We start from the raw sequence: 26,954 nt of genomic DNA, 5'->3' as shown, positions 1-26,954 counted from the left end.
TCTGCATGCTGCCGCCTTTGAGTGTCAGCCTCTCAAGTAAGGGGCAGATTTTGGATCTGAGGGTCCAGGCTCAGAGTAATCAGCACACTGTCATTCCCAAGGTGTGGCCAGGAGAAGACACTCACTAGGAAAGAACTGACTGAGTTTGGGTCACAACTCCCCACTCAGGACAGAAAAGCAGCCTGTAAACACTCTTACTTGGATTTTAATAGAGTCATTTCTCAGCCAACTGGAAAATGGGAGTACTGTTCACCACTCTGAGAATCTTTGACCTCTGCCCTAAACTGGCAATGGCCAACCAGTATGAACAAGAGCCCAAAAGTCCTCCAGTTCACCCAGGTAGCCTGAGACACATATTTTACTGCTAGTATGAAATAATTAGTGGAAGTCAAATTAAGTAGCTGTGGAAATATTGTAGAAGACCCCAAAAGCCCATGCATGATTTAGCTGAGACAGACATGAGACATGAAAGGCCGACGTGTGGGATGAGGGAGCTGCCAGCTGTAAGATGGAAAACAAAGGAAGGACAAATCAAGGAAGGAATGTTCTTATGCTTATTTTTTTAACTGTGTGAAATAGTCATGAGACATCAAGTGCATAACCAGGAAGTGGAGGAAGTTGTATACAAGCATCTGAATCCATTGTCAAGACCACATTAGTCACTTCCTAGAGATGATGTTTTGGAGGTCTTCCCAGGTCTAGATGTGGAAATCCATATTCAGCCAACCAAAGTAGGAACGTCTGTTTTCCTTCCTTTCCTTTTTCTTTCTTTCTTCATCTCTCCTTTTTCTTTTTTCTTTCATTCTTTCAGGAGAGTTTGTATACCCTCCATGGAGCTTAAGAAATAAACTCTTGCCAAGGCAGTTGAGGCCCAGACACCCCTTCTCAATCCCATTCCCTGCCCTCCTTGACCCCCAGCGGGCCTGATGGCTTAGATTCCTGTTTATGTCTCCATACTTCTTTGTATGTGTATAACCCAACACAATGTATTGCATGGTATCATTTTCCATATTTTAATGCAATCTAAAGGCCATACTATTCCTCCTCTGCAACTGACTTTTTTCTCAAAGTTATAGTTTAAAGATGCATTCACAACTGGAGATCTCTTTCTTCATTTAGGGGAGTTACCAAGTTGCTCGCTAAATTATTTGCACAATTTACCCTCACCGGGCTCATTCTTTACAGATCCAAGCCCATTTTTTTCTACAAACATGTTTTCAGCAACTACTTGCGATTTGCTAGTCACTATGTTAGGGAATGAGGGTACAAAGATGAAAAAGACACCATCCCTCAGGGAGCTCTATGACATCAGGGAGGCCAGAGTATAAATTTAAAATCATGATATCATGTTCCATGTGCTGTAATGAGTTACATGCAAGTTGCCATGTGAGCGACTGAGTCTGAGAGACAGGGGAGAGAGTTCCCGGTGATGGAGGGAGAGAAAGACATTCCAGGCCTCTGTGGTACTTCATACATCTGCATTTAAACCACAGATCTGAAATAAATGATGCTAGCACAATGACTGTCAAAAGGAAGAAGCAGCACTTGTATCCCTAAACTGTGTCATTCTATGTACAAACCATTCTCTGGTCTTGGCAGAGTTCACTCTTTTGGAAACATTTATTATATTAATGCAAAATGCATGAATGCAACTTAAAGTATTAATCACTTTTTTCTTCTTGCAAAAGGTGGGCACGTGAGTGGTATGTATGGGAAAGTGAGGAAATATGTGGTTTAATTAGAGAAGAGGCAGCCAAGGTTGACCCTAATGAAGCAGGCTAGGATTAGATTGTAAGAGAGAAACCTTGTATGTCATGCTAAGGAGTTTTATTTACTTATATAAACCACGAATTAAGAGCCACTAAGAAGTTTGAAGCAGAAAAGTGATATGATAAGGGTTTTAAAAATTAATTCTGGTAATAGAAAATGATTTGGGGTGAGGTGCAGTGGCTCATGCCTTAAATCTCAGCACTTTGGGAGGCCAAGGCAGGAGGATTGCTTGAGACCAGGAATTTGAGACCAGCCTGGGCAATATGTCAAGACCTCACCTCTATTTTAAAATTTTTAAAAAATTAGCCAGGCATAGTGGTACATACCTGTAGTCCCAGCTACTAGGATCCTGGGGCAGAAGAACTGCTTAAGCCCAGGAGGTCGAGGCTAAGGTGAACCGTGGTTGTGCCACTGCACACCAGCCTGGGCAACAGAGTGAGACCCTGACTCAAAAAAACAAATGAATGGGAAGGGAGAAAGTCTGATGATGGAGAGAGTAGGTAGAGTAGAGATTATTATAATAATCAGGAGAGAGTAACACCAAGATCCTGAACTACACAGTGGCATCGGGAACAAGGAGGAAGAAGCACCTTTGTAATATTTCAGAGGCAGAATGGAAACTCTATGAGGCAATAGCATGCAAAGGGTGGAAAAGCTGGGAACAGTCTAACCCAGGTGGGTGCGTCATGTGTAGAGAACTTAAAAACAGTTTCTAAAACTTACTAAAAGGAAGTCTGTGCTTTATTATCACCATGTGCCAGCAATTCTAAACAATGTGGCAAAATTCTTCTCCCTGAGAAGTCTTTTGTTGTCTAAGTTCTAAGCAGTCGCTGTGGTTACTGTTCAGTTTTACGATATAACAAATATGAAAGTTTCAAATTAGCACATTCTGATAACCTAACCTTTAATACATATTGTATTCTATCCAGAAATTAATTTGGAACACTCCTAATCCTACAGCCCACCCCAACATAGGTAGAAATAGTCTTTTAGAGAGTAAATCTGTCATTTAGAGAGTAAGTTTATAACAGTTCACAATTGTGTAAGTTCACTTCTTACTTGAGACTCTCATCTCTGTGCTGCTTCATACATCTGCATTTAAACCACAAATCTGAAATAAATGATGCTAGCACAACAACTGTCAAAAGGAAGAAACAGCACTTGAATCCCTAAACTGTGTCATTCTATGTGCAAACCATTCTCTGGTCTTGGCAGAGTTCACTCTTTTGGAAGCTTTTATTACATTAATGCAGAATACATGAATGCAACTTAAAAGTATTAATCAGTTACTTTTTCTTTCTTATGTTCTACAACCTTTATCACTAACTGATATGTACTATAAGCAGATGTAATATAAGCAAATCTATGGATAGATTTGGGAGCAGCCGTTATGAAATCAGTGTGGGGCGCATTCAGCTCCATGTGCCTATGGAATGGGAAATGGGCTTGTTTAACATGCATTTGGAAGCATGACGATGGCTAAAAGAGCAAGATCAGGAATATGCAGTTAGACACGGAGCCCCCAGAATATAGATAGGGGATGAATCTGTGGGAGATATTGACATCATCCATAAAATGTGTAGAAGGAAAAGAGGGATGAGAAAGTTACCCTGGAGCATCGACAATGATGAGGCAGCAGAGGAGGGACCACCCACGTCTGCCCTTCCTCCCATAAAAAAAAAAAAAAAAAAGGCAGGGGAAAAACCAGGAGAGCTGACCTGGAAGCCAATGGAAGATCGAACTGCAAGGAAGGAATTTCAACAATGCCAAGTACTGGAAAGAGAACAAGTAAAATTGGGAAAGCAAAGCCACAAAGACATCACTAGCCACTTTTGTCAGGGTAGTTTCAGTGCAGTGGAGGCAGAGCCAGATGATGCACAGAGGCATGGACCAGCATGAAGAAGGCAGAGCCAGTGAGATTGAGTTCCCAAGATCTACTGGACCACAAAGGAGAAGGGGAATGGGGGGATAGAGCTGAAGGAGGGTATTCTTGGAATCTGAGCCCAGGGAAAGAATCAAGGTCCATCCAACACAGGACCCAGTGTTCTCTTTGCCTCTCCTCACCTCCGTTGGCATGAAGAGATGCGGGTATGTGAGGGAGGGAGACCAGGTGATAGAGCAAGGTTTGAAGGTCACAGATGAGTGGGCCCCAGAGCACAGATAGAGGGCTCGTTTTTCCTGCTATGAAGAAGGAGCACTACTTCTTCTGAGATGGGCAGAGGACACAAGGATGAGTCAGAACAAAGGAGGATGTTGAGAAGGAGGAGAGAGAGAGAGCCAGCATGAGATGTTTCCTATCAATTCACAATAGCATTTCTTCAGTGATGCGTAAACCTGTGAGGAAAGGCATAAGGAAAGAAAGTCATGTCCTGCCATGAAAAGGTGGGAGGAACTGACATCATCCACAAAAGTGTGTAGATGGAAAAGGGGGTAAGGAGGTTACCCTGAGAACACTTCCTGTTTGCATCTTGAGTGATCCTGGATGAGTATGGTACTGAATCCCCCAGGGTGCCTCACGACAGAAGCAGGTTTATTTACCAGCAATGTTCACTGGTGAAACACTCCCTCTGAAGAAGAGTGCTACTGCCTTCCTGAGTCCACTGAGGAGAAGTCATTATCATTTTGAGACAGTTCAACCTCAAACGTTTTGCAAAAAGAAAAGGTGACTTAGAAAGACATTTGCAAGACTGTGGGCCATTAAATAGTAATGATCACATTGGGTCATCTGTGAAAAACACTTAGCTCAGTGCTTGGTGTCTGTCAACAAATATTAACAGTTGTTATTTAGAAGAACCCAGATGAGATGACAGAAATGCCTGTCATCTCATGACATTGATTCCTTCTAAACAGCCAAGGTGTCCTATCAAAATCCCCTAAATGCCCACAATTCAGAAGTCATTTCTCTCCATCATTCCTGTCGCTAGCCTTTGTGGTTCACATCTCTTCCTTTCCTGGAAATGTGTCCACAACATTTGCCCCAGTAAATTAAATAAATCTGAGTCAGTTTTCAGATATTAAAAAAAAAAATCTGGCAGAGGCCATGTTGTGTAACCATAACTTGCAAAGCGATAGTGAAAAGAACAAGCCAGTTACAGGAGGCGATGTGAAGAGAACCCAGAACAGAAAACCAGATGTTCACAGTAGAGTTATTTCTAGAAAAATTGAAGAGGAAAAAAGGCACCTCTGAAACCTCATTCTGTTATATAAGTGACAGTCTCCACTATAAAAAGGCAACTTCAAAATTATTTTAAATAACTTTTCAAGGAGAAAAAATTGAAGAAATGTTCATTAGTATTAATAAATATAATCATCCTCAAACCCAGCCTTTCCAAAGGCAAATCTGCACAGCTTTAGGGACTGTGAACTTCTTTGTTTGATCCTTTTAATTATACAGATATTTATTAGCAGGCATTGTTAGTACCTCAACATACTCCAAGTCTGTTGGTATCTACAGTTCAAATAAACATCTGATGAACAGCATTCAGGGACAGTTACTTGAGATCCGTGAGAGAAGCATTGGTTTTCATCCATGAGAATACCCATGAAGCCCATAAAGATTGCTGAGGAATAACCACATAAATATTGTGAAATTCTCTCTTCAATCTTTACGAAAGCAAAGTAAAGGAGTGGTCAGAACAACTCCCTGCTTCTCAGAATTCCTCAGAACCTGAGTCGTTGTCTCTGTTTCACTGGTGATTAGGAGCCAGAGTGTTTTGTAAGCTGGACAAGGCGTGGCAGCCACAGGTCCTAAGCAGTAATCACAAAGGTATCTTTAAGGGCCAACTAGGAGAAACCAGCACCATATCTGTGTTTAGTTTGTGTCCTGGCTTATTATGCCATCATAAGAAGAAAACTTTGAACTGGATAAACCTCTCAGGAATGTTGAAACCACTTTCATAATCGAGTTATGGTGAAATCAGTGTCAGAATCTAAAAATCAACTTTGCCTATTAAAATGTGGGGAATTTCAATTACGCAAACGAGAGCTTAGATACCCAAGGGAGGCTACATGGCGAATTTGCTCCAGATTCAAGTGAAATCAATCAAGAAGTTACTTCTTAGTAACTGCAACACATTGCATAATGCATTTAACTCATTTTGGTAGTTTGATTATAGGATTGTATACGAAAAATCAGGACATGCTAAACCCTACCTGAAAAAAAATAGAGCCAAAAGTTAACAATAGCTTAATTGAGAACTGCTTTCCATCTTAGATATTCCACTTTTTATTTCTATAGACACGGGGGGGAAAAAAAGCCTGTGAGATGCCTAGTCGTTTAATAAATTCCCCTCTAGCAAAGGCTAAATTGATATTTTTGAATAGATTAAATTGTGTTGGTCCCAGTGGAAGATCTTTGGACACTACTTGATTCTTAAGTGTGCCCAAGTTTTAAGCAGGTGGAAGACAACACAGTGTAGAACATATAGACTCTGATTAAGGGCACACAGCGTTAGCTTCCAAATGCATATTATATTCTATCTTAAGGTGGCTTTTATCGTTTAGTAAAACAACAACAACAAAAAAAATGGAGCTCATTAAAACTAAAACCAGAGCTAAAATCATTGTTGCTTGGAAACAAGAGAAAAGTGGATTCATTATGTATATACAAAAACCTAAGCAGAAACATAATTTAATGTGGGCTGTTAAATTTGAGGAGTACTAATTTGGGAAGTAGCAATGACTCTGGACACCAGTGAATGAATTTAGAAGGCTTTTGGCTTTGTTTTTGTTTGTATATAAAAATAATTTCCACTTTGCGCCTCAGCAAACTGAAGCAAAAATTGGTGAATCAAATTCTAGACATCAAGTTCAGAAAACAAGATGAGTTGAGTCAATACAGTATATGCAGTATGTACGTAGATCCCTGGTTGGAGACACAATATAAATGTCTATTCCAATTACAGGTCAGTGCCTATTAAAATAGCCACCAGGGCTATAGAGTGTGTTCTTTATGTTGAAATTTTGTTCTGATTAATTAATTGTCATTTGCTGAAGCTGGAGATTTGGGTCTGATTCTCTTTGGGACATGTCATATTCAGAGACCCCAGGATGTGTCTCATACCCTCAAATGGCAACTTCAAGCTCTTTTTAAATCCCATCAATTTTTGCCATTGTTGGTTTGTTTTAATAGGTAATTGGGGACCTCAGATGCCTAGAGGATGCTGTTAGAGCGTGCAGGTTTTTTATTAAATCAGGATTTTCAACAGAAATTCTCAGAGATTCAGTATCCAAGCAAAAAGTAGTAGCTTATGGCCAATAAATGAACTTCTCTATGATGGTAACAATGAGCTTTCTAGTGAAACATTTTTAACTTAAAATTGTATTACTTAGCTTGGCACTCAGTTTATTTAATAACTCCAAATGAATTTCAAAAATTTGCTACACTCAAATATTAAAAACTGGACAGTCCTTCAAAAGAAAATTTTAAGAAAATTCAAAAAAGATTCTAATGACAATATTGTTGGTATGAATCTAGTTCTTTCAAGGGGACTTCTTCAGATGAAGACAAAATGGTTAAGCAGTTGCATAGATGTAATTCTCTTTGTCAAAACAATCTTTTTTGGGGGGTAATAGATAAAACAATCTTAATTCATTATAAGTATATGTTATGAAATAATCAATATTGTGATAACATGATAAACCTCTGAAAATAATGCCTTCCTCCAAATGGGGTGCACTAAATTTTAGTTTTAGAGTCTACATTGATGGCGTTTTTATACTGTGAATAGTGTCCAAGGGTTCTTTCTTTACAGTGAAAAAAGCAAAAGGAAATGGATTTGCATAGCAGTCGGAGGGACTTCAGCCAGATAGAAAGAAAAATTTCCTGGTCTCCAGGGCAGTACAGACAACAGTGGGTCACTGCGTGGGGCGGGGGGGTAATGTGAGGTGAGGTGAAGTCTCCAGCTCTGTGAGTCTGTGGGAACAAAGCAGATTCTTATCTGAAATTCTCTAGACGCAAACCCGTCTGATCCATGGGCAGGGTACCTCCAGGCTTGTAATGCCATTCTGCCCTGCATCGATGAGACATTCCAAAGAAACATCAAGCACATACCCATAGACCCATGGCATAAACCAGGAACAACCTCGCAGCATTTCTCAAGTGGTGCCCTGTGACGTCTGGGGAGGGTGACTTGTGAGGGTGCAGGTCCACTGGTGCTTTCAAGGTAGTGTCACATCCCCGCAAGTCCCTGACCCTGGCTGGGACTCATTACCTCATCACTAGATCAGAGGAAAAATGATGTGTTTCTTAGAGTAATAAGACAAATGAAATGCATATGTGAGTGCTACCCACACAGGGCCCAACAAGTGGAAGAACTCATTAACTTCTGTACGCTCCCTTTCAAATGTTAGCATCTGAAGAGATGCAATTGTTTATTAAAAATAGAATTGTTTAGGAGCCCAAGTTTATGAAAGACTTGAAAGACTCAGTTTTAAGTTGTTGTTCCATAGCCATTAATTTGTGAAACCAAAAGTCTTTGTTTATAGGGAGCACGACATCACCCTAATACTTAGTCATGGTTGTGTTTTGTTTTGTTTTGGAAAAACACATTAGAATTTTTTCTCCCTTACTATTACCTAATAACTTCTTATTTTCCCTTACAATGATGGGGAAAGGATGTTCTTGTTCTCCTGAAAAGTGAAAGAATAGGGAAAAATTTATGTGACAAAGAAGACTGCATATACGTCATCTATCACTGAATGGTCATATAAATGTTAGTATGTCTGTATGTACCATTTAGTGTGTTCATGTTAGAAATGTAGAGATCAAGCCAGGCTCGGTGGCTCAGCCTGTAATCCCGCGCCTTTGGGAGGCTGAGGTGAGTGGATTGCCTGAGCCCGCGGGTTCGAGACCCGCCTGGGCAGCAGACCTCATCTCTACAATAAATCAAAAAATCAGCCGGGCATGGTAGCGCATGCCTGTAATTCCCGCTCCTTGGAAGGCTGAGGCGGAAGGATCGCCGGAGCCCAGCGGGTAGAGGCTACGGTGACCGGGAGCGGCCACTGCACTCCAATCTGGGCAACAGAGTGAGACTCCAACTCCAACTCCAAAAAAAAAAAAAGAAATGTAGAGATCATTTAATAATCATCTTGTCTTAGTCTCAGAAAATATTGACCAAAATTGACTTTTTCCATAATAAAATATCTTTGGTGTGATTTTTGCAGAGATGTGACCCTGGCTTCTTTCGTGCCCGATCAGGAGAATGCCATCCCTGTGACTGCAATGGCAACTCTCATGAGTGCTTAGATGGCTCTGGACTCTGTGTGGTGAGTCGGGGGGCACCCCTCTCTCTTCACTTACCCCGTGGGCTTCTGTATCTCATGTGAAGATAAGTATTCTTCCTTCTTCCTGGATGTTTGAGCTATGCAGGAGCAAACCGCTAATTGCACTCTTTTTTTTTTTAATCCTTCAACTTCTCTTGCAAAACACATGGTATAAAACACTTCAGATCTGAAATGGCCACCAAGGTATAGGTACCAGTGTTCTCAGGATCCAGAGGGCCCTGCCTGGCCACCCTGGCCAGCTGGCTTCATGCTGGAGGCCACTGGCGATAGGACTGAAAATGATACACAGCGGAGGAGACCGTCTGTCCAAATTCCCCTGTGATAGTGTCGTTTGCCCTATGTTTGGCATCATTCCACATAAGAGAATAAAACAAGCATTGCACAACGTATGTTAGAACTTAAGATAATCAGGTCTATAGCGCCATAAGAATTTTAACACAGTTTAAGTTTGAACCAAGTAACTGATGAAGATGAAAGCTTTGGCCTTGTGGTCTTTGTCAGTCTGTGTTCAAGCCCCCAGGAGACTTGTTTTCCTTAACTGAAATGAATTCTCCAATAAACTGTTCTTCAGTGAAGCATGGTAGACACTCATGCAGGAGATTGAGACGCCTTCTAGCAGAAAAGTACTTGCTACGTGTTTCCCACTTTCAATGAATGGAATGACAACTTAGTGAAAATGTATATTGAAATATTTACCAGAAGTGGCTTCAGTTGAAGTCTTAAAGGGCATTTTAAGGATGTATGCTCTAATAGCACGTTTTCCCTCATGAGCTACAAGATACAGCAGAAAAAATTCAGTTCTTCACGTTTCTATCTGGCAAAAGAGGTTTTGCAAAATTGCAAGAGTATTTTTGCATATATTATAAGAATATTTATTTAAATACACCCCAAATTAACACAATTGTCCCGATTAAACAGATAAGCTTAGTTCTGTATAGCATCTCAGATGTGAATAAAGGAGCTAGCTATTTTACTCACACATTATATTAAGATGTAAATTAGAATGTTTTCATTTATTTTAAACCTAGAAGTTTCCATTTTCCTAGGGACAGGCAGTGAAGTCACAAAGCACTAGACGTTGCTATCGCTTTGTAGTGTTTGTTTAGTCCTGATAGTTCTGTGTTCCCCTCCCCCATCTTCTTAAATAACCATCACAGCCAGGATGTCCTCTGTAGCCGTGTAGGCATATGCAGCTGCCAAAGTCTACCCCTTTCTAATGCTTCCATCTCCGGTTTCCTGTTGTTTTAATCCTGGTGACATTTGGGGGGGGGGGGGAAATCCCTTGGATACACTGAAACTAATAATGTACATCTCCGATAATTTGAAAAATTAAAGGCTGTTTGTTATCCAGTTTTTTTAAATGTAAGGCAGTAGAGACTATCAGGTCCATCAGCTGCTGTTAACTGAAATAAATCAAGAAGGAAAGTCCCTCCTGCTAGTGCCATCAAGAGCAATGACCAAGCTACTCTTCTGTGCAATGGCACTGTCAGCACAGGTCCATCATGTTTTTTTCTGTCTAAGGGTGACTTTTGAGAACAGGCATCATGTGATTCCTTCTCAGTTTCTGGGGCATCCAATGTTCTAACAAACATTGGAAATGGGCATTAGATTCTCACAAGGAGCACACAACCTAGATCCCTCACATGCGCAGTTCACGATAGGATTCAAGCTCTTATGAGAATCTAATGCCCCGCTGATCTGACAGCAGACAGCTCAGGCAGTAATGTGGGCCATGGGGAGCAACTGTAAATACAGATGAAGCTTCCCTCACCTGCTGTGTGGTCCGGTGCCTAGGTCCTTGGCTTAGGTGTTGGCAACCCTGATCTAAAGAACTAGTTCTTAAGGCCGGGCTCGGCGGCTCAGTCTGTAATCCCAGCACTTTGGGAGACCGAGGTGAGTGGATTGCCTGAGCAGGTTCAAGACCCACCCAGGCAACTTGGCAAGACCTCATCTCTACAATAAATCAAAAATTAGCTGGGCATGGTAGTTCTGGCTACTTGGAAGACTGAGGCGGAAAGATCACCAGAGTTCAGCAGGTCGAGGCTGCAGTGGCCGGGAGCGTGACACTGCACTCCAGTCTGGGTGACAGAGTGAGATTCCAACTCAAAAAATAAAGACAGAAGGAAAGAAAGAAACAAACAAACAAACAAACTAGTTCTTGGTCATTATGAGAAAGCCAAGAGCCCAATGACCAGAACTAGAATGGGGCAGACCTGGACTGATGTTTGCCACTGGCACAGGGTTCTTCAAGTTCCTTGTGATTAAGACTTAATTCGTCTATTAATTTAGTTCATCTAAATGGACTTCTAGCTCACCCTAAGCACAATAGGAGAAAGGAAGTAATTCAATATATTCAAAGCTAATGGATTTTTAAATTAATCTCAAAACCTAATTTAAACCCTGTTCAGAAAAGAGGAAGTAGCCGGGCTCGGTGGCTCAGCCTGTAATCCCACGCCTTTGGGAGGCTGAGGTGAGTGGATTGCCTGAGCCCACGGGTTCGAGACCCGCCTGGGCAGCGAGACCTCATCTCTACAATAAATCAAAAAATCAACCAGGCATGGTAGCGCATGCCTGTAATTCCAGCTACTTGGAAGGCTGAGGTGGAAGGATCGCCGGAGCCCAGAGGCTCGAGGCTGCAGTGGCCGGGAGCGGCCACTGCACTCCAATCTGGGTGACAGAGTGAGACTCCAACTCAAAAAAAAAAAAAGAAAAGCAGAAGTTAGGTTATCCCTCTTTGCAGATGAAAAAAAGAAAGGAAAAAAAAATTCCTACCAGGAAAGCAAAGATATTACACCTTTAATTTCTGCAGACACTGGCATTTTCCTCATGATGTTTGAACTCTACTATGTGTAAGACAGAGATCACCCGTGTAAGTCCCTGTAAGCCTAAGCCCGTGTGATCAATAAGCCAGCACACTCATAGTTGTTCAAGGGCAAGAAGAAATTGATTACAGAGACTTCTTGAGCCTGTACTACTTGCAACTGCAAAATTGGATCAAGTTCATGCATAAAATTAGATCAAGTACATAATCCTTACTTTAACATTTTGACAAATTTTCTATCTATTGCAAACTCAGAACAACCTAAATTTTTGCAAATAGTAATCTGCTTGGTCCCATGATAACTGAAATTCTGAAACAAAGTCAGAAACATTCACATCTACAGAATTCTAAGGCTGGATTGCTCAGTGGAGTCCCCTGTTTCGGGGTGCCCATCAACGTAGGACAGGAACTGAATGCAGACAGTGCATTCTCTGTACATACTTCCATTCCCGGGCTTGTTCCTCCTCTTGTGCCAAGTGAATGCGAGCATCACTCTGTCAGCTCCCATGCGTAGATGCCCAGCTGCCTCACCTACTTCCTTTTCTTCTACCCAACAGTCAATCTGATATCAAATCCTACCAACTCAAACCAGGAAGAGCCTGCTCTTCCACACCCTTCTATAGCCCTAATTCACAACCACAGCATCCTCCTGGTCACTGATGCAGCTTCCCAACTATTTATCTCTCCCACCTCCAGACTCTTCTTACTTTGATTGGTTGCCCACATCTCAATCAAGCCGTCTTCAGTCTAATCAAGGCATCCCTCTTTCAAAACTCCTTCAGGAGTATCTACTCCAGCCACAGCAAGCACACTGTCACCTGCATGTGCCCTGTGCTTTCACAGAGCTAAAAGCTTCCTTTCCTTCAACTTTGTCCCATCACAAACATGTGCTTTCTGCCTGACTCAGTCATAGCCCCTTGACCCTCTGTTATTCTGTGTTTACCTCTCTGTTTCCTTCACAAGTCTGTGAGTTACTCAAAGGTGGGAGCCAGGTCTTCTTCATTTTAATAACAGTCAAAGCTCATTGTCTATCATAATATTAGCTTACCCAGGTTTGCCAAATGAATGAATGCATTGAGTACTAAAGTAACAATCTAACCTAAATGCAAAAAACTTTACTTTTATCATTTATGAGATACCCAGGTCACTCCTTCAATGCAGTAAAATGTCCTCCTTCTCACTCATAAGCGGACCTTGAATAAGTATCATAATACTATAAGAAAGGGATCAGCAATAGTGAGAAACTGCCAGGGGAGGGAGGGGTACACCTCACCAACAAGGGTACCTGCATAATCAACATTTGAATACCTAACCCTGAACTGTACCCCACATCTTTAAAAGAAAAAGAAAAAAAAAAAAAAAAAGATATCCTGTCCTGTGCTAGAAACTCAGGCTCTGGCCCAACCCTGAGTAACGTGGAAGCAGTACTGTCAAAACTGGGTATTAATCTAGACCCCCACTTCTCAGGAGTCTAGACCAGAAGCACTGAAAACATTTGGGAGCTTATTAGAAATGCAGACCCCAGATCCTGCCCTAGGCATCCTGAATCAGAATCTACATTTTCACCAGCTCTCCAGGAGATTTGTGTGCTGAAATTTAAGTATTGATCTAAACAGACAATGGTTCTCAAACTTCATGATTCCATAAGCCCTTCTCACTCTAAAGAATCATGGAAGTTACGGCAACCGCCTTGGAACCCTTCCACTGTGGGAGCTTTTCTGTCTTCTCAATAGATCCTGCTTTCTCAAAAAAAAAAAAAAAAATTATGGAAGATTCCAAAGAGCTTTTGTTTATGCAGATTATATCTAGTGATATCTATCACATTTAAAATTTAAACTGAAATTTAAACTGAAAAGATTTTATAATACTTATTAATTCACTTGAAAATAGCAATAATATACTTGTCACATACCCAAGTAATATGTTTTATAAAGCATAAACATATTTTATAAATAAAAAATGTGGTTAATGTCTGGCTTAGTAGAAGGCAACTGCAGTCTATCTACTTCTGTATCAATCTGTGGTGATATCCTGTGTCATGTAGCCTCTAGAAAAGTTTATACGCATGAGAAAATGTGACTGCAAAAGATAAGACATATCTTAATATGATTTTGAAAATGGTTTTGGCCTCCCCGGGCACACTTCAAGATCCATGGATCTAGTCTTTCGTAAAGCATGCAGAAGGAACACACGAAGGCTAGCTTGATCCTTCTGGGCCTTCTTCCTAAATTATGCTGGTGCTGTGACCAGGTAGGTGAGAGATGTCATTTCTCACGTGTAGGAGACACAGCTGGTGTTCAAATGTCATTTCTGACACTCATCTGCAATCGATTGTCTAGATGTAGCTATCTTAACCACTGGCTAAAGCTTCAGGATGCTTATTCCATTTTTAAGTGGGGTCAGTTTTATTAAAAAATAAACTCCATCTTCCTCCCCCCAAAACATACTTATTTATTATTGGCATTTATTTTCTGCTTTTTAAAATAACAAAACATTGAAGATAAAGAGACATTTCACAGTCTTAGTAAAAGGTTTTTATGAGCTAGAGGAAACCTGACAGGCCATCTAGTCTGTATCTCCATTTTACAGATAAGGGAATAGGAAGGTCTTAAAGTTGGCCAGCCAGAAAATAGGAGAGTTAAGGACTTTTTCTCCCTGCTTCCAGCATTTCCTTTGGTATCTCCCATAAAGTACATCGATGCCTTTTAGGGACGCAGATGGCTGGGCATGGTGGCTCACACCTATAATCCCAGCACATTGGGAGGCCAAGGTGAGAGGATTGACTGAGCCCAGGAGTTCAACACCAGTCTGCGCAACTTGGCAAGACCTCATCTCGACAAGAAATCCAAAAAATTAGCTGGGTGTGGTAGCACCCATCTGTAGTTCTAGCTACTTGGAAAGCTTAGGCAGAAGGATGGCCTGAGCCAGGAAGTCAAGGCAATAGTAGCTGTGTTCGTGCCACTGCACTCCACTCCAGCCTAGGCGACAGAGTGAGACTTCGATTCAAGAAGAAGAAGAAGAGGAAGAGGAAGAGGAAGAGGAAGAGGAGAGGAAGAAGAAGAAGAAGAAGAAGAAGAAGAAGAAGAAGAATTAAGCAGATGATGAAAGCTAATATTTGCACTCTGAGCATTTGGAGTGGGGGATGACTTGGCAGCTTCACCCTTGAGGGTCATTGCTCCCATGGCTTCCATGGCAGAATTGAAACCTGACAAGGAATCTAAGGGATCCATCAAGTCATCAGGGGACAGAACTGGGAATCACCTCATTTTTGCAGCCTAATAGTCACTTCAGGCACAAAGAATGGCCGATGTCTTACAATGGGTCTGTTCTCCTCTGCACAGATGGGTTTTGTCTGTCCAAAAAGGATTCAGACGAATTTGACCCCAGCCTATGAGCAGCCCTGCTAGATTGCTTACAGTTTAGGCTCATGGTAGTTGGTTTTCCTTGGCATGAGAGATTGTCACCAATTTTTAGCTAGCTTTGGATGCATGTTAACTTCCTTTATCTGCTCCAGACACGAATTCATTAATTCACCTTTTCCCCTTTTCCTTCATTTGTTCCCCAACAAATGTTTCCTGAAGGCTGACAATACAAGACACAGTACTAAGAACTATGAGGGAATATGTTAAAATCCTGTTGTCTGCACATCATACTTATTTTTCAGTTTCTCATTGATCTGTTGGACAATCTAATCTAGTCCCTAAACTCTATTCTGCTAATATAATTTTAATCAGGGACCAAAGATTGTCCATACCTAGTGGTCAATCAAATGCCTGAAGGATGTTCAGCCAGTATAGTGAGCTACCCATATCAGAATTTTTCCCTTTTGACTAATGTATTGTACTTCGTTTGAAATTCAAAGTCTCAATAAAACGATCTGATAACTTCTAGTACAGTCATCTTATAACTGTTTAGAAAAGGAGGCTTTCTCTGAAACACTGGAGAAGCAGTATAATATGGAAATTAGCAGCGTCACTTCTAGACCCAGATTGCCTGGATTTGAATCTCCTTCTGGTTGCCTGCAGATCTGTGTGACTCTGGGCAATTTCCTTAAGCTCTCTGTGCCTCCAACTCTTCATACTTAAAATGGCAGGAAAATGGGAGCCTGTCTGAGGATTGTTGTGAGAATTAAGTTAATCCATGGAAAATGTTTAGAGCAGGACTTCACTATTATTTTATTCTGAACCTCAAACAGTGTAAAGACAAACAGAAGGAGCTCAGAGTTTAGCCTAGCTTTCTCCTGAGGGTCCTCCACAGAGCAACTATTTTTATTTTTTTATTTTTATTTTGTTTTTGAGTTGGAATCTCACTCTGTCACCGAGGCTGGAGTGCAGTGACATGCTCACAGCCATAGCAGCCTCAACCTGCTGGGCTCAGGTGATCCTCCTGCCTCAGCCTTCCAAGTAGCTGGAAGTACAGGCACGTGCCACCATGCCTGGTTTATTTTTTGATTTATTGTAGAGACGAGATCTCGCCAAGTTGCCCAGGCTGGTCTTGAAGCCCTGAGTTCAGGCAATCCAGTCTCCTCTGCCTCCCAAACTGCTGAGATTAGAAAAGTGAGCCACTGCACCCAGCTGCAGCTGTTTTTAAAAAGTTGTTTCACTGAAGCTCTGGTGCGTCGGTGTTACTAAGGCAATTGCTCAAATAGGAGAATGCCTTTCAATGGTATTCTAATTCCTGTAGTATAATTTTTCACTGAAAACTATATTCAACCCTTGTGCACTCTGTCGAGTGCAAGGTGAAAATACCATGGAGCTCACAGCTCAGCCTTTTGCCATTGAGTCCAATATAGAAGAAAGCTGTGTGTTAGCATCACTGCCCCTTATGGAAATTAATCTTATCAGCCAGCAGCTACTGAGCACCCACTCTGTTTGGGTTAACAGTGATACAATGCTGAAAGGCAGTGTTGGGGAGGGGATGCTAAGACTGGGAGCAGACCAAGACTGCAATGGGGGTGGCGGGAAGAGAGAGGAGTTCTAGAAGGGCGAGTCGGGAGGACTTTCCAGAGAGTGTGAGGCCTGGTACAGAGCATTATGATGCACAGGTGTTCCCTGTGTTGTGTGTTTCTTCCTGTAATCTGTGGATTATCTTTCCTGCAAGTAGAAAATAATAAATAAGCCTACTAGTTCTCGTGTGTCTCTATGCAAGACACCAACCCATCCACGGAATGCTCTTTATCTTCCTTCTTGGTTCTTGCTACAGCCTGACATAAGGTTTTGTTGTCCCCATTATCATGGGTAAGCACCAGGAAGATAGTGTGTGTTTCCTCATTTCATATTCATTTCAAGTCAGCAAGCTGATGCTTCTGGAACATCCGGGGTTTGATCATTCTGATTATCATTCTGAGCTGAAATGAGGAACTCATGAATAATCTCCTCTGCACACAAACTGAATAGAGCTCCAAGCTGCCACACAGAAAATCCAAGAGGAATCCATCCACTACTGTCCTAGCATTGGCTGGGGACAACATGGCTTGTCTGTGTCAACCAGTATGCTGCACACCATCTACGCTGTCAGACCCGATGTCACCTTTGCTTGAAGTATCGTTCGGTTCCTAGTGTGCTGTCTATACAATTTCCTTTGCATCCTTGTCAATTTGTATCTTTTGTCCCGTAGCACTGCCAGCGGAACACGACAGGAGAGCACTGTGACAAATGCCTGGATGGTTATATTGGCGACTCTATCAGGGGAGCCCCTCGGTTTTGCCAGCCATGTCCTTGTCCCCTGCCCCACTTGGCCAAGTAAGTGCTGAAGAAAAATGGGCTCTTCTAATGACCATTTTATATTTTTATTTGCTTGCTTGTTTGCCCTATCTAGTGTTCTGAGACTTAGTTTCTACAGTAAAAACTGAATACCTCAAGTTAAGCTAAGACTGGAAATCATGTAGAAAAGGTCTCTAATCTAAATATGCCGTCAGGGAAGCCTAAGAATCTGCAGGGTCAGATGATGACTCTGTTACCAAATCATGAAAATGTATTGTACGGTCAATGAAGCCTCCCAAGCTTTATAAGTTAGAGTAGTCTCACCTTTTCTTGATTACCCCTTGACCTAGAGAAATCACATCTGGTAATGTGAACAGACTCATGATATAGGAAGGTGACCCCCCTAAAAAAAAATACAGAATATATTTATGAAAATTGTGTATCCTTGCATGTTTAAACTTCAGGCACCTTCAAAGCACTCTTCATTTGAGGCAATACACCTTTTGAGATGCTTTTTCCACTGCTCAAAACAGTTTTTGAACTTGTCCATGTGGATACCTTTTAGTGTTTCTTCTGTTTTTTTGTTTCACCTCTTCCACATCAGCAAAGTGATTCCCTTTGAGGACTTTTTCCATCCAGGGGAAAAAAAAAAAAAAATTAATCAGGGCAAGATTGAATTAATAGGAAAGGTAGGGCACAAGGGTCATACCGTTTTGGTCAAAAACTACTGGACACTCAGGGCAGTGTGGGCAGGTGCACTCATAAAGCACACATCATGAAATAGGCAAACACACTGAAAGAGTCTCAAAAAAAATTAACTGAAGCTGAACACAGACTCTCACAACAACGTTAACTGATGTACTGATGCCAATGGGTTCCTAAAACACTCACCTAGTGGGGAGAAGCCTGTTATACAAGGGGCCCACCTTGTTTTGCACAATTATAAGTAGTTCTAGGTTTTTTTGGTCCCCGATAGTATTTTCAGTAGTATTGTTTCTTCTGACTCTCACAGAGTAGACATTTCCCTATGTGTGGTAGTCAAATGAACTTTTCAGTCAGATTAGAACACCGATAAAAGAATGCAAGCTTTAGGCCAATCAGCTAGCAAAGTTTTACAAGAGAACAAATTCTAAATTCTGCTTACGTTTTGACCTGAGTGAGAAGCTACAGAGAAGAGACACACATCTTAATGAAAATAATGGAATTCTTTTCAGGTATATAATATGTACAAATTCAATAATCATGTCATGACTGATCATTTCATTGACATAAAAATGACATCGTGATATATGGCGTTCTAAATATCAATCAGTTCTCCAATTCTCTGACACCATCAAGGCATCTTGCAATCAATTCACTTCTGACAGTGAGTTCCTGGAGTTCACATAGACTCCATAGTTTAAGGGGTCAGTTCCACAAGACTGCCACCACTTCTGATGCCAGTCACCCAACTACTCGGCTAGTCATACTTTTGCCCAGCTAACTACAAATTTTGGGGGGGGTTCCTTCAACCTCATTAAAAGAACTCAGAAAAGTGCTGTACTTATGAACATTGATTTATTATAAAGGATGCAACGCAGGAACAGCTGAATGGAAGAGAAACATCAAGCAGGATATAGAGACGAGTATGGGGAGGAGAGACCCTGTGCTCTCTGCTGGGGCACCCCCATCTCTGCTCACGGATGTGACACCAGTCAGAAGCTCCCAAACATCCTTGTTTGAGAAGTTCTGTTGAAGTATCATTCCATAGACATACTTGATGAAATCGTTGGCCATTGGTCATTGAACTCAGTCTCCAGCCTCTCTCCCCTCCTTTGCAGCTGGAGCAGAGATTGACATTCCAAAAGTCTCCTTACATGGTTGGCTCCTCTGTGGTGTCTCTGGCCACCAGCTCCCACTCTGAAACTATCTAGGGGCCCACCAAGAGTCACCTCATGAGCATAAACTCAAACATTGTTGAAAAGAGCTCATTGTGAACAACAGAAGGCAGTCTTTTCACTCAGGAAATTCCAAGAACCATAGAAGCACTGTGCTGGGGGCCAGACAGAAAGACTAAACACTGTGAATGCTTTTTATCATGCCACAAGTGGGAAATAGTAGGCCTGAGTTCACATTTCTGTCTTGGCATCATACATGTGTGATCTCCATAACAAGTCACTTTCTCCCCTGGGTCTCACTGTCCATGGGAAAACTAGGTTCACATCTCGGCTCCATTCCTTCATTCCTTCACCAGCTCTGGATCTCAGGACAGTAGTTCAAACTCAGGAGTAAGGACCTACATCCTAGGGTTGGGCAGTGCCCCAGGATGATATATGTGCAGCATCTGGGCTGGTGCCTTGCCAGTGGGAAGGTGTAAGACAGATACTGCCTCTGCTGAACATATAACATTGTGTTTTTTCTAATATTTACATTTTACTCTATGTCAGGCACTGCTCTAAGCGTTTGGATGGAATATTTATGTCATTGATAACTTTTGTAAGGAGTACATAATACACATAAAATGACTTTTTAAAAACCTGAATACTTACCACACACACACACAAACTCACACTCACACACTCACACACTTACTTGTAAGAGGAAATGAGAGGCAGAGTGTGACAACCAGATTGCCTCTTGGTGTTTTTTTTTCTTAATTGAACACTGATATCAACTAACATTTCACCTATTAGCTTGTGATATGTTCCAATCCTATAACAGGTCTGACCCAGACAAGCAGTCAGACATTTTACAGCCCCATCCTTCCCTAGAAACCACTCAACTGCCTCAGACTTTGCTCCATGATTTTTCATGTCTGGTGGTACTAATAACGTGTGCAAAATGAATGGTTCTAAGAGTGAGAGTAGAGAACGCAAGCATCCAGTGTTCTGTTATTTTCACTCAAATGTGTTCTGATGTATGAGTTTCCTTCGCCTCATCTTGGTTTATTCCTTAATGATCCATTAATATTCTGCTTTGAACATCAGTCTTCACCTCATCTGATGGGATGTTATCGTACCTCTCTCTTGCCACGGCACAGTTATTTTGTTAAATATATTTACCTCCAATCTCCTAATAACCGGTTGCACTCATTCTCCCATATACACACAGTATATAGCATCATCTGCTCAGAAAACAACTTTTTAAAAACCGGAATACCTGCCACACACACATACATACACCCACTCACACTCCTACACTTACTTGTAAGAGGAGATGAGAGACAGAATATGGCAGCCAGATTGCCTCTTAATTTTTTTTCCTTAATTGAACACCAATATCAACTAACATTTCACCAACTAACATTTCACCTACTAGCTTGTGATATGTTCCAATCCTATAACAGGCCTGGAAGCTTAGAGCTTCGAGCTGCAAACGGTTTTTGGTTTGGGGGTTTATTTTAGATGAATTAGGAAGGCCATCTCAGATGGTTCTTTCTCATTGTCTTGTTCACTTTTGCACATTTCACCCCATTCACATGACAAGACTTTATCTAAATTGTCTGACATTAATGTCTTGTGAGATGAGACTTTCAGAACATCATTTCCTATGGACTGAGAGGCCATCATGCTACCGTTTTTATTGAGCACTTACTATAGGTTGGTATAAAAACTGGACTTTTTTTGTATTTATTATGTGCCCGGCATGTACTAGTCACTGGTGACACAGAGGTGAATAAAACAGTCAAAAGTTTTGCCTTTATTAAAATAGGTCAAAATACAGTGATTTTTTTAAAAGCCTCTAGAGCAAATGATGCTTTATCATTTGAGCCAGATGATCCAGGAGGTTGGCTAAGCAAGATGGTGTTAATGCTTTTCAAGAAATGAAGCAGAAAGTTGCCAACTGGATGAGGGGGCTCCCGCCTGAAAGAGGACTCAGTTTCCCAAGGCTTGGGGACCACCATTTCTACCTGTGTTATCTCTTGTGCATGTAGGCGAGTGGGGCTGAGGTGGAATCCAGGATTCAAGAAAGCAGTGAAGGGACTTAGGAAATGTCTGCAGTTAGGTACATATACTGTAGGGCAGAAAACTGCTATAAATGCAAATGAAGCCACCCATGTGTCACCTCTAAGTAAACATGACACAGGAGTAGGGAGGAGCTGGTCAGGGTGTCAGGAATCCTCTCCTCTGTAGTGGCAATTGTTCTACTTCTTTAGTCCCTTGTGGGGAAGCTGGCTGCAAAAAGCGGGGGAGGGTAGTCTGTGGTTGTAGAACAGAACAAGTTTGCCCGTGTCTTATAAAGTTCCAACTTTTGATCTGACCTTATTCTTGACTTCATTAACTAAACTGAAATACTAGTCAAACACCCTATCAAAAACCGATTGTCTCATTGCTTCTTTCAGCCTCTTTTTTTAAAAAAATTCACATGACCACTTTCTATAAGAATAAAAAGGCCAGGACTTTTCAGAAAGGCAGAATCTGGATTACACTCTGAAAGAGCCACAGAGTTGAGCTCGTGGCCCCAAGATTCGGATTCCCAGTGAGAACAGCCACATCAGAAAGCAGGGAAATCATGCCTGAAGGAACCGAGCAGACAAAAGCCTGCATCTGTTTTTCTGCAAGTTCCCTGAGGACTCTAAGAGCAAAAGGCACCCTTCCACTTGAGGGGACGCCACGGCAGTTACAGTGGGCTGAGAGAGAAGCAGTGCTTCACTTCCCTTGCCAAAATCAGAGTTTCCCTTAAGGAAAACATAAACAGTTCATGCCTATGAAAAACAAAAATGGACCCTCCAGAGAGTCCACCCCAGCCACTGGAGAGCAGGGGCCCTGCAGTTGTTCTGGGGACTATTTGCATAGCGTTCATGTGTTTATTTTGGGGTTGGCTAGACATCCCCCACCTCTACCAGTAGCCATGGAAATGGCTCCAATTAAGGAAAATGTCATCTGTTTGCAACAGCAGGACATCAGCTCCAGGCAGACGACTCCAGACGCCCCCAGCAGCTGTTTCATCCTGCAGTCGTGGGCGGGCTGCTGGGTGGAACACCTTCAAAGAGATGCGCTGGTTGTGGTGTGCTGGACCTCCAGGCCAGCAATTCTTTAAGTGGGCTAAGAAATAAGAACAAGCAGCGTCAAGGGTAAAAGACCACAGAAATGGAGTGCTGTGGGAATGTTTTTACCAGGCTGTGAGAGAAAATAAATTGTGGGTATCGCCTTTCCCTGAGAAGCTCATGCCGTTTTCTGACGATTTTATGCATGTCTTCAAAGTAGGCACGTCCATTGGCTTTCCTCCGGAGACCACTGGAGTAAAACTGCTGATCCATGCAGGAAAAGGGATGCGACAGTCCCTAGCTTGCACAGAACCTGTGCCAAAACTAATTTAGGAGTTTGTACTACTATACACACACACATACACACACACACACACACACACACACACACACACGCACACACACAAGCAACACACCCCTATGCTCTGTACGGTTCATGTGTCGATGTAAAATTGTCCATACATGCAGAGATCCCAACCCCATTTCCCCTGCCGTAATCATTAGGTTAGGTATTTATTCTGCTGGACTTTCTATCCTGTGTCCAAGTTTTTACTAACTTGAAAAGAAAGGGAGGGGCCGGGCTTGGTGGCTCAGCCTGTAATCGCAGCACTTTGGGGGACTGAGGCGAGTGGATTACCTGAGCCCACGGGTTCAAGACCAATCCGGGCAACTTGATGAGACCTCATCTCTACAGTAAATTAAAAAAAAATTAAGGCCAGGCTCCGTGGCTCAGCCTGTAATCCCAGCACTTTGGGAGGCCGAAGTGATCGGATTGCCTGAGCCCACGGGTTTGAGACCAGTCCGGGCAACTTGGTGAGATCTCGTTTCTACAACAAATTTAAAAAATTAGCCAGGCATGGTAGCACACACCTGTAGTTCCAGCTACTTGAAAGGCTGGGGCAGAAGAATCGCTGGAGCCCGGCAGGTCGATGCTGGTGTGGCCATGAGCATGCCACTGCACTCCAGCCTGGGCAACAGAGTGAGACTCCAACACACACAAAAAAAAAAAGGAAGAGGAAGAAGAGAAAGGGAGTTTCACAGACAAAAATGCTTTCATAATAGGCCCTGTGTCTTTCTGGAGTACTTACTTTATGACTTTGATAAACTCAGCCAATCCCTGCACCCTTATTTCCAATCTTTTTTTTTTTTTATTGAGACATAGTCTCACTCTATTACCCAGGGTGGAGTGCAGTAGTGGCCTGATTGCAACCTACTGCAGCCTTGAACTCTTGGGCTCAAGCAATCCTCCCACTTCAGCCTCCCCAGTAGCTGGGACTACAGATATGCATCACCATTCCCGATTACTTTTTCTTTTCTGTTTTTACAAATGGAGTCTCATTATGTTGCTCAAGCTGGTCTCAAACTCCTGACCCCAAGTGATCCTGCCTCCCTGGCCTCTTAAGGTGCTAAGGTTACAGGCGTGAGCCACCATACCCAGCCTTTTATTTCCAATCTTTAAAATACACATGAAAGAAATTAAAGTTCTGTGGCAATTACAAAATTTAGTTCAGAATTGGTTCCTGTCCTTTAAAAGTCAAGCAGATTTAGTACCAAAAAAGGAGAAATTTTCTGATGTATATACAGAAAGTGAGGGAAATAAGAGAGAATTTTCATATAAATGTAAAATCAGGAGTAGAATTTGATTATTTTATTTCTGGCTTTGGAATATGTGTTCCAAACTTGTATATAAAGAGAGAGAGAGAGATCACCTAGGAAATGGTCCTACCAATGAAGTAACTTTTTCTGTCTGGGCCTACTGCTCTAAACTTTCCTGCAAGGTTTAAATAAAGCACATGATCACACCCATCAGAACATCAAGGGGATCAACATTGAGATGATCTAATAAGATAGTCTCTTCAGTGTTGTATGGAACTGACTTCTAACATGCACTTATAATTCTAGTTTTGCAGAATCCTGCTATAGAAAAAATGGAGCCGTTCGGTGTATTTGTAAAGAAAACTATGCTGGACCTAACTGTGAAAGGTAGGTCAATACAATTCTCTAATCTCTGTGTGAATCAGAGGAAACTTTCTGTTTCCAACATCGAGCAACTCTGACATGCTCCCACTCATAGGTCTTGAAGAGAATGATTAAAGCCCCCCTTGGGAAGCTCTCTCCAAACCCAATGCCCCAGATACAGATGTAACAATATACTCCCTGGGGGCCCAGGCCAGGGCCACATCTCAGGACACATGGACAGCAGCAAAAGAGGACATTAGAGATGTGTGTTTTGAAAAGGTTCTCCAGATGATTTCGGTAACACTTCTTTCTCGCTCCATCACTGAGAACCAGTACTACAATCAATGCTCCTGCCTTCCCAAAAAAGTGAGGCTTCTTCAGTACATTAAAAGTGAGTCCTCTATTGTCAATAGGGCAGTAAATTGGGGAAAACACACGTGTACACTTGCACACGTAGACACACACACACACACACACACACACACACACACACACACACACACCAATCTATTACTTAACCCATTCATGACACTATCTTCTGAAAAATAAACAAACACTATGAGTTTGGAGTTTCTGGATCCAGATGAATATTTACACATGACACTGTTTTCTTTTCAAAATTGCTCTGGGCTTTGCTCAAATAAGAGACCTTGGTTACCAAGAATGAGAGACCTCGCCACTGAATGATTTCCTGGTAAGATACTTCCCATTTGCCCCACCTGTCAACCTGTCAGCTGCTCAGTTTTTTGTTTGTTGTTGCTGTTGTTGTTTTTAAGTCGGAGTCTCACTCTGTTTCCCAAGCTGGGATGCAGTGGCACAATCACAGCTACTGCAGCCTGGACCTGCTGGTCTCAGGTGATCCTTCTGCCTCAGCAACTCAGTCTCCCAAGTTGCTGGTTTTACAGGCGTGCACCACCACACCTGACTATTTTTTTTTTTAATTGTGGTAACGAGGTCTTGCCAAGTTGCCCAAGCTAGTCTCGAATTCCTGGGCTCAGTCTATCCTCTCTCCTAGGCCTCCCAAAGTGTTGGGATTACAGGTTTGAGCCACCACGCCCTGCATGCTCACAGTTTTCTAAGATAAAATATCTTTTGCTGAAAGACTCACAGAGAGTCTTTTTATATTTAATAGAAATGCCATTAGCATTACCTCACCACAGGGTCTAGCATCTAAGTGATTTTAGTTACCTAACGTCTGAGTGAGAAGGGCCAGGAGGTGGTGCCCAAGCCTCCAGAGTCAGTCACCTGCAGGACTCACCTCAGCATGGCACTCATACAGCCCCAGAGGGCTCACTAACTTGGCCTGGGGCTTAAAATGCAAACTGTAGATTATAAACTATCTCACTTCCAAAGAAAACACACTCGGCCCCTCAAAGGGTAGTTCTGAAACTCAAAAATGCCAAAAGCATCTGTGGTACCAAAATATATCTGCACTCTGCACTCGGAAGGTGTTGTTATATGGTCATTAAATATGCAAAACATGGGTCATTCTTTCATTGAAGGGTGTGGATTTTTTTTCTTTTTGGCCATAGGGGGGCAAGTGACAGCTGGGGTCCATGTGAATTTCACCCCTTAGAAGGACTGGCAGAGATGATCAGATTATACTGGGCTGAATGATGATTGTGACACGCTTATTCTGTGTTTCTTTTTTTTTGAGTTGGAGTCTCACTCTGTCGCCCAGACTGGAGTGCAGTGGCCGCTCCCGGCCACCGCAGCCTCTACCTGCTGGGCTCCGGCGATCCTTCCGCCTCAGCCTTCCGAGTACCTGGAACTACAGGCGTGCACTACCACGTCCAGCTGATTTTTTTTTATTTATTGTAGTGATGAGGTCTCACTAAGATGCCCAGGCAGGCCTTGAACCTGCGGGCTCAGGCAATCCACTCGCCTCAGCCTCCCAAGGTGCGGGATTACAGGCTGAGCCACCGAGCCCGGCTTTTTCTGTGTTTCTTTACTTGGGGTCGGGACAATGAGGCCCTGACTTGCTCATTTTCTAGCTGGATGGAGGTCTGAGAAGACTTTTAATCCACCAGGGTGGACATTTTTTCCTCAGCATCTGAGGTTAAAGCTCAATTTGGTCTGATAAGAACCGTGGAGAATGCTAATGGCTGTTTGATGGCTCTCTCCAGGGGGAGTTAATGGCCTTCAATGGAGCCCTGTGGTCTAGATACAAAGTCTTACAAAAGGGAAGTGTCTGGGTCCTGAGGACACAGTCCTGCAAAGTCATACAGGGTGTGGGCCACATTGGCCCCCTCCCAACTAAGGACAGCAGGATGGAACTGCAGGTGATACACCCTTTATCCAGTGAGCCTCAAGGGTTCTGGCCATTCCTCCCCACCCCCAAGGTCGCCTCAGATCTGGGGCTGGAACAGTGGGATGCTGGTCCTGGAAGGCTCCAGGAGAGTGCCTTGGTTGGAGAAGTGAAAAGATCAGGCCTTCGCCTGGAGGAGCTTGT

The 26,954-nt window shown here is 42.4% G+C and overlaps 1 protein-coding gene across 1 annotated transcript in view; it reads left to right on the top strand.

Annotated features, from left to right (window-relative positions):
• Positions 1-26,954, top strand: part of LAMA4 (laminin subunit alpha 4) — a 152,643-nt gene that overhangs the window by 26,548 nt on the left and 99,141 nt on the right. Inside the window, exons 2-4 of the mRNA XM_021712850.1 lie at positions 8,935-9,036; positions 17,492-17,616; positions 24,446-24,526. Of these exons, the coding sequence (XP_021568525.1) occupies positions 8,935-9,036; positions 17,492-17,616; positions 24,446-24,526 (308 nt within the window). The remainder of the gene's footprint in view (positions 1-8,934; positions 9,037-17,491; positions 17,617-24,445; positions 24,527-26,954) is intronic.

Source organism: Carlito syrichta, unplaced genomic scaffold, assembly GCF_000164805.1.
Source record: "Carlito syrichta isolate Samal-C Ts95f unplaced genomic scaffold, Tarsius_syrichta-2.0.1 Scaffold303669, whole genome shotgun sequence".
In the NCBI taxonomy this organism is placed as follows: Eukaryota; Metazoa; Chordata; class Mammalia; order Primates; family Tarsiidae; genus Carlito; species Carlito syrichta.
This window is presented reverse-complemented; position numbering and strand designations above follow the sequence as displayed.